Below are 13,458 nucleotides of genomic sequence, written 5' to 3'. Positions count from 1 at the left end.
CTCAACGGTTTCTGTACACTTACCAGCGTCTCTCCATCCCTCACTCTCAGGGGAATATCTGTACACTGACCAGCGTCTATCCATACCTCATTCTCAGGGGATATCTGTACACTCACCAGCGTCTCTCCATCCATCACTCTCAGGGGGATATCTGTAAAATGACCAGAATCTTCCCATCCCTCACTCACAGGGGGATATCAGTATACTGACCAGTGTCTCCCCATCCCTCACTCTCAGGGAGATATCTGTACACTGACTAGCGTCTCTCAATACCAAACTCTCAGTGGGATATCTGTAAACTGACCAGCATCTTTCCATGCCTCACTCTCAGAGGGATATCTGTAAACTGACCAGAATCTTCCCATTCCTCACTCTCAGGGGGATATCTGTACACTGACCAGCGTCTCTCCTTCCCTCACTCTCAGGGGGATATATGTACAATGACCAGTGCCTCTCCATCCCTTACACTCAGGGGGATATCTGTGCACTGACCAGCGTCTCTCCATCCCTCACTCTCAGGGGGATATCTGTACACTGACCAGCATCTCTCTATCCCTCACTCTCAGGGGGATATCTGTACACTGACCAGCGTCTCTCCATCACTCACTCTCAGGGGGATATCTGTACACTGACCAGCGTCTCTACATACCTCACTCTCAGTGCGATATCTGTACACTGACCAGCATCTGACCATCCCTCACTCTCAGGGGGATATCTGTATACTAACCAGAGTCTCTCCATCCCTCACCTTCAGGGGGATATCTGTATACTGACCAGCGTCTCTCCATCCCTCACTCTCAGGGGGATATCTGTACACTGACCAGCGTCTCCCCATCCCTCACTCTCAGGGGGATATCTGTACACTGACTAGTGTCTCTCCATCACTCACTCTCAGGGGGATATCTGTACACTGACTAGCGTCTCTCTATCCCTCACTCTCAGGGGGATATCTGTATACTGACCAGTGTCTCCCCATCCTTCACTCTCAGGGGGATATCTGTACACTGACCAGCGTCTCTCCATCCCTCACTCACGGGGATATCTGTGCACTGACCAGCGTCTCTTCATCCCTCACTCTCAGGGGGATATCTGTACACTGATCAGCGTCTCTCTATCCCTCATCTCAGGGGGATATCTGTACACTGACCAGTGTCTCTCCATCCCTCACACTCAGGGGGATATCTGTGCACTGACCAGCGTCTCTTCATCCCTCACTCTCACGGGGATATCTGTACACTGATCAGCGTCACTCTATCCCTCACTCTCAGGGGGATATCTGTACACTGACCTGCGTCTCTCCATCACTCACTCTCAGGGGGATATCTGTAAACTGACCAGCATCTCTACATATCTCACTCTCTGTGGGATATCTGTACACTGACCAGCATCTCGCCATCCCTCACTCTCAGGGGGATATCTGTATACTGACCAGAGTCTCTCCATCCCTCACCTTCAGGGGGATATCTGTATACTGACCAGCGTCTCTCCATCCCTCACTCTCAGGGGGATATCTGTACACTGACCAGTGTCTCCCCATCCGTCACTCTCAGGGGGATATCTGTACACTGACCAGCGTCTCTCTATCCCTCACTCGCAGTGGAATATCTGTAGATTGACTAGTGTCTCTCCATCACTCACTCTCAGGGGGATATCTATACACTGACTAGCGTCTCTCTATCCCTCACTCTCAGGGGGATATCTGTACACTGATCAGTGTCTACTCATCCTTCACTCTCAGGGGGATATCTGTACACTGACCAGCATCTCTCATCCCACACTCTCAGTGGGATATCTGTACACTGACCAGTATCTCCCCATCCCTCACTCTCAGCGGGATATCTGTACACTGACCAGCGTCTCTCTATCCCTCACTCGCAGGGGAATATCTGTTGATTGACTAGTGTCTCTCCATCACTCACTCTCAGGGGGATATCTATACACTGACTAGCGTCTCTCTATCCCTCACACTCAGGGGGATATCTGTACACTGATCAGTGTCTACTCATCCTTCACTCTCAGGGGGATATCTGTACACTGACCAGCATCTCTAATCCCTCACTCTCAGTGGGATATCTGTACACTGACCAGCATTTCTCCATCCCTCACTCTCAGGGGGATATCTGTACACTGACCAGCGTCTCTCCATTCCTCACTCTCAGGTGCATATCTGTACACTGACCAGCGTCTCTCCATACCTCACTCTCAGGGGGATATCTGTACACTGACCAGAATCTTCCCATCCCTCACTCTCAGGGGGATATCTGTACACTGACCAGTGTCTCCCCATCACTCACTCTTAGGCTGATATCTGAACACTGACCAGTGTCTCTCCATCCCTCACTCTCAGGGGGATATCTGTGCTCTGACCAGCGTCTCTCCATCCCTCACTCTCAGGGGAATATCCGTACACTGACCAGAGTCTCCGTATCCCTCACTCTCAGGGGGATATCTGTACACTGACCAGCATCTTCCTATCCCTCACTCTCAGGGGATATCTGTACACTGACCAGTGTCTCTCCATCCCTCGCTCTCATGGGGATTTCTGTGCACTGACCAGCGTATCTCCATCCCTCACTCTCAGGGGGATATCTGTACACTGACAAGCATCTCTCCATCCCTCACACTCAGGGGGATATCTGTACACTGACCAGTGTCTCCCCATCCCTCACTCTCAGGGGGATATCCGTACACTGACCAGCGTCTCTCCGTCCCTCACTCAGGGGGATATCTGTACACTGACCAGCATCTTCCCATTCCTCACTCTCAGGGGGATATTTCTACACTGACCAGTGTCTCACCATCCCTCACTCTCAGGGTGATATCTGTACACTGACCAGTGTCTCCACATCCCTCACTCTCAGGGGGATATCTGTACACTGACCAGCGTCTCTCCATCCCTCACTCTCAGGGGGATATCTGTACACAGACCAGCGTCTATCCATCCCTCACTCAGGGGGATATCTGTACACTGACCAGCGTCTCTCCATCCCTCACTCTCAGGGGGATATCTGTTCACTGAGAAGCATCTTGCCATCCCTCACTCTCAGGGAGATATCTGTACACTGACCATCGTCTCTCCATCCCTCACTCAGGGGGTATCTGTAAACTTACCAGCGTCTCTCCATCCCTCACTCTCAGGGGGATATCTGTACACTGACTAGCATCTCTCCATACCATATTGTCAGTGGGATATCTGTACACTGACCAGCATCTCTCCATTCCTCACTCTCAACGGTTTCTGTACACTTACCAGCGTCTCTCCATCCCTCACTCTCAGGGGAATATCTGTACACTGACCAGCGTCTATCCATACCTCATTCTCAGGGGATATCTGTACACTCACCAGCGTCTCTCCATCCATCACTCTCAGGGGGATATCTGTAAACTGACCAGCGTCTCTCCATCCCTCTTTATCAGGGGGATAACTGTAAACTGACCAGAATCTTCCCATCCCTCACTCACAGGGGGATATCTGTACACTGACCAGTGTCTCCCCATCCCTCACTCTCAGGGAGATATCTGTACACTGACTAGCGTCTCTCAATACCAAACTCTCAGTGGGATATCTGTAAACTGACCAGCATCTCTCCATGCCTCACTCTCAGAGGGATATCTGTACACTGACCAGAATCTTCCCATCCCTCTCTCTCAGGGGGATATCTGTACACTGACCAGTGTCTCCCCATCCCTCACCCTCAGGGGGATATCTGTACACTGACCAGTGTCTCTCAATCCCTCACTCTCAGGAGGATATTTGTGCACTGACCAGCGTCTCTCCATCCCTCACTCTCAGGGGGATACACGTACACTGACCAGCGTCTCTACATACCTCACTCTCAGTGGGATATCTGTACACTGACCAGCATCTCGCCATATCTCACTCTCAGGGGGATATCTGTACACTGACCAGCGTCTCTCCTTCCCTCACTCTCAGGGGGATATATGTACAATGACCAGTGCCTCTCCATCCCTCACACTCAGGGGGATATCTGTGCACTGACCAGCGTCTCCGTATCCCTCACTCTCAGGGGGATATCTGTACACTGACCAGCATCTTCCTATCCCTCACTCTCAAGGGATATCTGTACACTGACCAGTGTCTCTCCATCCCTCGCTCTCATGGGGATATCTGTGCACTGACCAGCGTATCTCCATCCCTCACTCTCAGGGGGATATCTGTACGCTGACCAGCATCTCTCCATCCCTCAATCTCAGGGGGATATCTGTACACTGACCAGTGTCTCCCCATCCCTCACTCTCAGGGGGATATCCGTACACTGACCAGCGTCTCTCCATCCCTCACTCAGGGGGATATCTGTACACTAACCAGCGTCTCTCCGTCCCTCACTCTCAGGTGGATATCTGTACACTGACCAGCATCTTCTCATCCCTCACTCTCAGGGGGATATTTCTACACTGACCAGTGTCTCCCCATCCCTCACTCTCAGGGGAATATCTGTACACTGACCAGTGTCTTCCCATCCCTCACTCTCAGGGGGATATCTGTACACTGACTAGTGTCTCTCCATCCCTCAGTCTCTGGGGGATATCTGTACACTAACCAGCGTCTCTCCATCCCTCACTCTCAGGGGGATATATGTACACTGACCAGCATCTCTCCATCCCTCATTCTCAGGGGGATATCTGTGCACTGACCAGCGTCTCTTCATCCCTCACTCTCAGGGGGATATCTGTACACTGATCAGCGTCTCTCTATCCCTCACTCTCAGGGGGATATCTGTACACTGACCTGCGTCTCTCCATCACTCACTCTCATGGGAATATCTGTACACTGACCAATTTCTTTCTTCACCAAAATTCTCACCTTTATTGATACAGGTGTCGCATTGTGGAGTTTTTGGCTGTGATTTGCAAATCTTGCATGAAATGCACTGCTGGTTGTCGGTGTTCCAGAAGCTTCCATCTCCGCAGGCTGTAAAGGTTGCAAGAATTTTTATTCTGTGATTCTGTCGAATGGGGGAATTTTTTGATGGGGTAGCGTTTGAGTGATATGGATTGTTATGGTCCTGGTGGCATAGTAGTTTGTATGGGCACCTTAAAGTCCAGGATAGTGGGTTCATTCTTGACCTTTGCATGTGTGCGAGAGAGAGAGAGAGAGAGAGAGAGAGAGAGAGAGAGTGAGTGAGAAAAAGAGGGAGAGAGTGAGAAGGTATTATATGTGCTGTTCACCACATGCTCTGCTTATCATTCTGAAACATGGATTGTGATCGCTATTCCCCATGTGTTCTTCCCCTTCCCACTGGAACTTGATGAATGGTGTTCATGTATCCCTAACAACTCCCAGTTTTCTGCTGAAACAGGGAATCATGATTGCTATTCCCCATGTGTTCTTCCCCTTCCCACTGGAACTTGATGAATGGTGTTTGTATCCCTAACAACTCCCAGTTTTCTCTCTGAAACAGGGAATCGTGATCGCTATTCCCCATGTGTTCTCTTTCCCACTAGAACTTGATGAATGGTGTTCATGTATCCATAACAACTCCCAGTTTTCTGCTGAAACAGGGATTGTGATCATTATTCCACAAGTACTCCCCCTTTCTTGCTGAAACGGTGGGTTGTGATCGCTATTCACCAAGGGTTCCCTAATTACACTTCTGAATTTTGGTGCATTGTGATCGTTCACTTCAAGTGTTCCCCCCTTTACCACTGACACCATAGATTGTGATTGCTATTCCCCATGTGCTCTCCCTCTTTTCCACATAAACTTAATGGATGGTGATATCTTTTCCCCAACAAGGTGTTGTGGGAGAATAGGAGATGAGTGGTCTTTCAGGCTGGGGGAGGCAGAGTTCAGACGGAAGACTTACATTTGGGACAGATCTCACACCCTGGTGTCTTTTCTTGCTTCTGGCAGAGGGCACAATCCAGACATCGCGCCACATCCTCGTTCCAGAACTGGTCACTAGCACAACCTGAGGACAACAGAGGTCAGAATCTGAACAAACCCACGTGAAATGAGAAAACCTCTCGCCTCCTCCGGATTGGTGGGATTCACCCTCATTGTCTCCTCCTCCCAACTCTGGGACTGGAGATGGGAGTGGCCATAAAACCACATAGGAGCAGAAATAGGCCATTCAGCCCATCAAGTCTGCCATCATGAACTGATCCATTCTCCCACTCAGCCCCACTGCCCGCCCTTCTTCCCATCAACGATCTGTAAATCTCTGCCTTAAATATCCCCAATGACCCGGCCTCTACAACCATGTGTGGCCACAAATTCACCCCCCAAGCTGAAAAAAATTCCTCCGTGTCTCTGCTCTAAGTGGATGCCCTCCAATCCTGAGGTTGTGCCCTCTTGTACCCACCTCACCCACCGTGGAAGAACAATCTTTCTACATCTACTCTGTCTGTGCCTTTCCACATTCAAAATGTTTCAATGAGATCCTCCCTCAATTCCAACTTGTACAGGCCAAGAGCTGTCAAATGCTCTTCATATGAACCATAGAACAGCACAGAAACAGGCCCTTTGGCCCTTCTAGTCTGTGCCAAACCATTTATCCGCCTAGTCCCACTGATCTGCATCCAGTCCATACCTCTCCCATCCATGTACCCATCCAAATACCTCTTCAGTGTTAACACTGAGCCCACATTCACCACCTCAGCTCTTTCCACAACCCCACTGCTCTCTGTGTGAAGAAGTTCCCCCTAAACCTTTCCCCTTTCACCCTTAACACATGTCCTCTGGTTTGGATCTCGCCTCCCCTCAGTGGGAAAAGCCAACCTACATTTACTCTGTCTGTTCCCCTCATCATTTTAAACACCTCGATCAAATCTCCCCTCATTCTTCTACATTCCCGGGAATAAAGTCCGAAACTGTTTAACCTTTCCCTGCAACTCAGTTCTTGAAGTCCGGGCAACATCCTAGTAAATCTCTGCACTCTATCTTATTGATTTTTTTTCCTGAGGTTAGGTGACTACTGTCTCTCCGTCCCTCTCTCTCAGGGGGTTATCTGTGCACTGACTGGCATCTCTCCTTCCCCCATTTCAGGGGGATATCTGTACACTGACCGGCGTCCCTCCGTCTCCCTCTCTCAGGCAGATATCTGTTTACTGACCAGGGCCTCTGAGACAGGCACATGGATGAAAGGAGAATAGAGGGTTACATGTTAGGATGGTTGAACATCTAAGTTGTGTGGGATGCTGTGGTCTATGTTCTTTAATGTGGCATATTGAATCAGCAAGTTTGCAGATGGCAGTAAGATTGGAGGTGTTGTGGATGGTGAAGAAGGTTTTCAAAGCTTACAGAGGGATTTGGAGCAGCTCATTGAAGGCCTCATTATTGCTCTGTGACGTCAGACGAACCTCAAAGTTATCTGGAGATCAACTTGATCTTTAGAACAACAGTGCTGCCGTTGGAATTGATGACGGAGATTTTTCACAGCTCACCACACGAGATTGGGGGAGGGTGGAGGGAGATGAAATGTGTGCAGCTCGATCTGACTGGGCGATAAGAGAGTGAATCACTCTCCGTCTCAAAGAGCGTAGATATTGACAGCACAATGCAGGATCTACAGTGTTGGTCCCAACTGATATCCCTCCACCCACAAAGAATCTCCCCGCTGAGCAGTGGGGTGCCTGACTCTCTCCTTCTCGTCTCCCGAACATGGCGACGGATCCGATTTCACCTACCGACCGTTCTCAGTCTGTGGGTCCCAATCCACAGCCACTGTGTGTATGTGGGTGCATGTCTGACTCTGTGTGTGTATGTGTGAGTGTGTACGTCTGTGTGGGTGTGTATATGTGTGTGTGTGTGTGTCTGTGTGAGTGTAGGTATGTGTGTGAATGTGTGTGAGACTGTGTCCATGTGTCTGTGAGTGTGTATGCGTGTGTCTGTGTGAGAGTGTATGTACGTGTGTGTGTGAGACTATGTCCATGTGTCTGTGTGAATGTCTGCGTGTGTGAGTGTCTGCATGTGTGTGTGTGAGAGAGAGTGTGTGTGTGTGTGTGTGTGTGTGTGAGACTGTGCATTAGGTTTCCAGTCTCCCCATCAGCATCCAGGAGGCAGCCCAGCTAATGTACTCCTGCAGCACTCAAACCAAGCCCCCACCATGGGGCTTCCTGGAACTTGCGGGAGTGGTTTTTGGGCAGTGTGATTCTGGGAAAACAAGGCCTCGATCAGGTTTCCAATGAACTGTTCTCAACTTGCCCAGACTGGGCGCGATTTTCCCTGAATGTCAAACTGTGGTGGTATACCACCGGCCTATTGCAGGGGGCAACCTATGTACCTGCAGGAGTGTAAGAGTGTAACACATGGCTGCCTGCCAATCAGTCGGCCTGAATGGATCAAGCCCCACCCAGTGGATGTCAATCATCCTCCGGGATATAAGCCTACGCCGGCCTCCCGAGGCCTCACACTGAGTTGCTATAGCCACAGCCAGCCTGGCTCTGTGGAGGTTTTTGTGGATTAAAGCCTGTTGTACAGTCTTTACCTTGTGTGTGTCTGATTCTGTCTAATTAACATCGCACCACAAAAACCACCCCCAAATCTTCTCACTAGTCACCGTGCAACAAGGCTCATCCTTCAGACAGGATGGCAGAGAGGGGGATGGGGGAGGGGGAGAGAGGAGAGGGAGAGAGGGATGGAGCGAGGGGAAGAGAGTGGGGAGAGAGCGGGAAGAGAGGCAGGGGGAGGGTAGGAGAGGGGAAAGAGGGGGAGCGGAGGAGTGGAGGAGGGAGAGGGGAGATAGGGAAGAGAGGAGGAGAGAGCAGGGAGGGGGAGGGGGAAGAGAGGTGAGGGGGAGAGGGGGAAAGGGGGGAGAGAGAGGGGTGAGGGGGAGAGTGGTGGAGAGAAGGGATGGGGAGGGGGTAGAGAGCAGGAAGAGAGGGAGGGGGAGTGGAGGAGGGGGGAGTGGGAATAGAGTGGGGAGAGAGGGAGGGGAGGGGGAGAGGAGCAGTGGAGTAGGGGAGAATGGGGGAGGGGGCAGAGAGGGGGAAGGAACAGGTTTTGAGACAGGGAGAGGGGGGAGGAGAGAGAGGAGGGGGGGAGAAAGACCCTCTGTAACCAGGGTACCAGATGGGGTGAGGGGGTCGTGTGAGAGCGAGGTTCTGAAGGGAAGTTTTGATTTAATACTTGCTCTACTTTCTCATATTTGATGTTCAAGAAAGGGACCTTCCGAAAGTCTGACAAAGCATCTCCCCCATGGGCGAAACATCACACCTCTCATCTTTCACAATACTCCTGACATCATGTCTACACACTGTCGTGAACCACAGAACATTACAGTGCAGAAACAAGACCCTTCAGCCCTTCTAGTCTGTCCCAAACCATTCTCCTGCCCCAAACTATTGACCTGCACCCATACCATATCCCTCCATACCGCTCCCATCCATGTACCCATCCAAATTCCTCTTCAATGTTAACACTGAGCCCCCATTCATCACCTCAACTCGTTCCCCACCCCCATCACTCTCTGGGTGAAGACGTTCCCCCTAAACTTCTCCCCTTTCACCCTTAACCCGTGTCCTCTGATTTGGATCTCACTTCCCATCAGTGGGAAAACCCGGCCTACATTGACTCTGTCTGTCCCCCTCGATTAAATCTCCCCTCATTCTTCTACACTCCAGGGAATAAAGTCCCAACCTGTTTAACATTTACCTATAACTCAGTTCCTTAAGTCTAGGCAACATCCTAGTAAATCTTCTCTGCATCTTTCTATCTTATTGAGATCTTTCCTGTAGTTCAGTGACCAAAACTGCACACAATGCTCCAAATGTGGCCTCACCAATGTCTTGTACAACTTTACCATAACATCCCAGCTCCTGTACTCAATAATTTGATTTATGAAGGCCAATGTGCCAAAAGTTCTCTTTACAACCCTGTCCACCTGTGACGTCACTTTCAGAAAATTATGCATCTGTATCCCCAGATCCCTCTGTTCCACCGCACTCCTCAGTGCCCGACCGTTTACTGTGGATGTCCTTTCTTGGTCTGTCTTTCCAAAATGCAACACCTCACACTTGTCTGCATTGAATTCTGTCGGCCATTCTTCCTACTGGTCCAGATCCCTCTGCAAACTTTGAAAACCTTCCTCTCTGTCCACAACGCCTCCAATCTCAGAGTCATCTGCAAACCTGCTGATCCAATTCACCACATGATCATCCAGATCATTGATATCGATGACAAACAGTGATGGTCCCAGAACCGATCCCTGAGGGACACCACTAATCACAGGCCTCCAGACTGAGAAGCATCGTCCACTACTGCTCTCTGGCTCTTCCTGTCCAGCCAGTGTACCGAGGAGACCATTCTGACTGGCTGCATCATGGAGGTGCCAATGCACAGGACAAGAAAAAAGTACAGAAAGTTGTGACCTCGGCCAATGCCATCACGGGCACCAACCTTCACTCAGATTCAGATTTATTGTTCAAGCACATGTGTGACATCACACACAACACTAAGATTATTTTTCCCTGTGGGCCAGGGAGAATTACCACCCATTGGTAGTGCAAAACAATCTGTACACAACATACACATATAAACAAATAAATAAACGTGAACAAACTGTGCAATGGAGGGAAAAATCAATAATGTGCACAATTCAGATTCCTGAAACAAGCCCCTGATTGAGTTTGTTGGTGAGGAATCTGATGGTGGAGAGGGAGCTGCTGTTCCTGAACCTGGTGGTGCGAGTCTTGTGGCCCCTACACCTCTCTCCTGAGGGTAGCAGCAAGAACAGAGCGTGCGCTGGGTGGTGTGCATCCTTGATGTTCGCTGCTGCTCTCCGACGGCAGCGTTCCCGTAGATGTTCTCAACGGTGGGGAGGGTTTTGCCTGTGATGTCCCCAGGCTGTGACCACGACCTTCTGGAGGGCTTTATGCTTAAGGGGGTGTCGGTGTCCCAGTACCAGAACGTGGTGTAGCCGGTCAGCGCTCTTTCCACCACACCTCTGTGGAAATTGTGCTGGGGTTTCTGGTGTTAGACCATCAATGGAGGATTGTGATCAGAGCGGGTGAACTGAGAGATCTTGACTTCCATGTCAACAGGACACTCAAAGTTTCTTCCACTGGTTCAGGAGCAGAATCAGAATTTATGCTACGAAATGTGTTACTTTGTGGTAGAATTACAGTGCAGTAAAACCTCAGTTAAAAATCTAATGGGAGAGGGGAAGAAGCTGTCCTAGTGCCGCTGTGGAGCTCGTCTTCAGACTCCTGGTCCTTTTCCCTGATGGTAGCAGAGTGAAGAGGGCCTGGCCTGGGTGGGGGGGGGGTCTTTGAGGAGAGAGGTTCTTGTGGCTGTCCTCGATGGAAGTTCATTCTGACACCGGAAACCCTGGCAAATTTCTACAGATGTGCGGAGGAAAATGCGCTGACTGGCTGCATCACAGTCTGGGATAGGGACACCAATACCCCCACCGAGCGTAAGGACCTGTAAAAGGGAGTGGACACAACCCAGGAACATCTCCCCACCGTCGAGAACATCTACGGGGAACGCTGCCGTTGGAGAGCTGCAGCGATCATCAAGGATCCACACCACCCAGCGCATGCTCTGTTCTCGCTGCTGCCATCAGGAGAGAGGTGTAGGGGCCACAAGACTTGCACCGTCAAGTTCAGCAACAGCTGCTCCCCCTCCACTGTCAAACCCCTCAACAACAAACTCAATCATGGGCTCGTTTCAGGAATATGACTTGAACACATTATTGATTTTTCCCTCCATTGCACAGTTTGTTCACATTTCTTTATTTGTTTATATGTGTATGTTGTGTACAGATTGTTTTGCACTACTAATGGGTGGTAATTCTCCTTGGCCCGCAGGGAAAAAGAATCCCAGGGTTGTGTGTGATGTCACAGAAGCAACATTAGGACCATAGAAAATTGCAAAACATTAAAAGGCCCATCAGCCCTTCTAATTTGTGCTGAACCATTATTCTACCTGGTCCCACTGACTGTACCCAGTCCATATCCCTCTGTACCTCTCCCATCCATTGACCTGTTCAGTGTTAACATTGAGCCGCCATTCACCACCTCAGCTCATTCCTCACCCCCACCGCTCTCTGTGTGAAGACGTTCCCCCTAAATTTCTCCCCTTTCGCCCTTAACTCATGTCCTCTGGTTTGGATCTCACCTCCCCTCAGTGGGAAAAGCCGACCTACATTGATTCTGTCCACCCTCCTTATCATTTTAAACACCTTGATCAAATCTTCCCTCATTCTTCTACGCTCCAAGGAATAAAGTCCCAACCTGCACACAATGCTCCAAATGTGGCCTCACCAATGTCTTGTACAACTTTACCATCACATCCCAGCTCCTGTACTCGATATTTTGATTTATGAGGCCTAGATTTTATCCAGATCCTCAGTGTAACCTCCGGATTATGAGTTAATTTATTTAAAGATATCAAAAGGATATATGGATATTTTGGTTTAATGAGATTTTATTTTTCTAGTCCCATTTTTTCAATTATTTCTTTGTTTGATGTAATGTTTAAATAATGATAGAGATTGGGCATTAAATGTTTTAAAGATTTATTTGTCAAGGAGTATCTCTCTTCCTACGAACAACTTTCAGTTACAAACGGACGACTAAATGCTCATTTTTTTTCGTTATCTGCAGATAACTTCCGAATGGCAGGCAGTGACTAGTGGGAAACCGTGAGGCTTGGAGCTGGGCCTCGGCTATTTACAATACCCAGCAATGATTTAGATGAAGGGATTAAAAGTAACATTTTAGCAAATTTGCAGATGACACAAAGCTGGGTGGCAGCGTGAAATGTGAGGAGGATGCTATGAGAATGCAGGGGGCTGTGGACAGGTTGGGTGAGTGGGCTGATGCAGTTTAATGTGCATCAAGGTGAGGTGATCTACTTTGGTGGCAAGAACAGGAAGGTAGATTACAATCTGAAGGCTGTCAACAGGAAAAGGGGAAGGACGAGGAGATCTGGGTGTCCTTGACCTTCAGTCACTGAAAGTAAGCATGCAAGGACAGCAGGCAGTGAAGAAAGCTAAGGGCACATTGGCCTTCATAACAAGGGGAGTGGAGTATAGGATCAGAAAGGTCCTTCTGCAGTTGGACAGGGCCCTGGGGAGACTGCACCTGGAGTATTGCATGCAGTTCTGGTCTGCAGGTCTGAGGAAGGACGTTCTTGCTGTTGAGGGAGTGCAGCATAGGTTCACGAGGTTAATTCCCAGGATGGTTGAACTGTTCAATGTTGAAAGATTGGAGTGACTGGCTTGTATAACCATATAACAATTACAGTACAGAAACAGGCCACATTGGCCCTTCTAGTCCACACCAATTTAAGTGAAACTCCACTAGTTCCACCTACCTGCTCCCTGCCCATAACCCTCCAACCACCCCCCTCACATCCATGCACTCATCCAACCTCCTCTTAAATTACAAATTTGACCCTCTTTCAACCACCTCTTCTGGAAGATCATTCTACTCAGCCACCACTCTCTGAGTGAAGATGCATCCTCTTATGTTACTTCTAAAGTTTTGCCC

General features: G+C 49.6%; 1 protein-coding gene across 4 annotated transcripts in view; it reads right to left on the bottom strand.

Annotated features, from left to right (window-relative positions):
• LOC138750743 (uncharacterized) overlaps nucleotides 1–13,458 on the bottom strand; it is a 72,430-nt gene that overhangs the window by 55,249 nt on the left and 3,723 nt on the right. For all 4 annotated transcript variants that reach the window (XM_069912856.1, XM_069912858.1, XM_069912857.1 and 1 more), the window contains exons 2-3: nucleotides 5,829–5,933; nucleotides 4,826–4,933 (exon numbers count right to left, since the gene is read on the bottom strand). In XM_069912856.1, the coding sequence (XP_069768957.1) occupies nucleotides 4,826–4,933; nucleotides 5,829–5,933 (213 nt within the window). The remainder of the gene's footprint in view (nucleotides 1–4,825; nucleotides 4,934–5,828; nucleotides 5,934–13,458) is intronic.

The sequence above is a fragment of the Narcine bancroftii genome, unplaced genomic scaffold (assembly GCF_036971445.1).
Source record: "Narcine bancroftii isolate sNarBan1 unplaced genomic scaffold, sNarBan1.hap1 Scaffold_248, whole genome shotgun sequence".
NCBI lineage: Eukaryota > Metazoa > Chordata > Chondrichthyes > Torpediniformes > Narcinidae > Narcine > Narcine bancroftii.
This window is presented reverse-complemented; position numbering and strand designations above follow the sequence as displayed.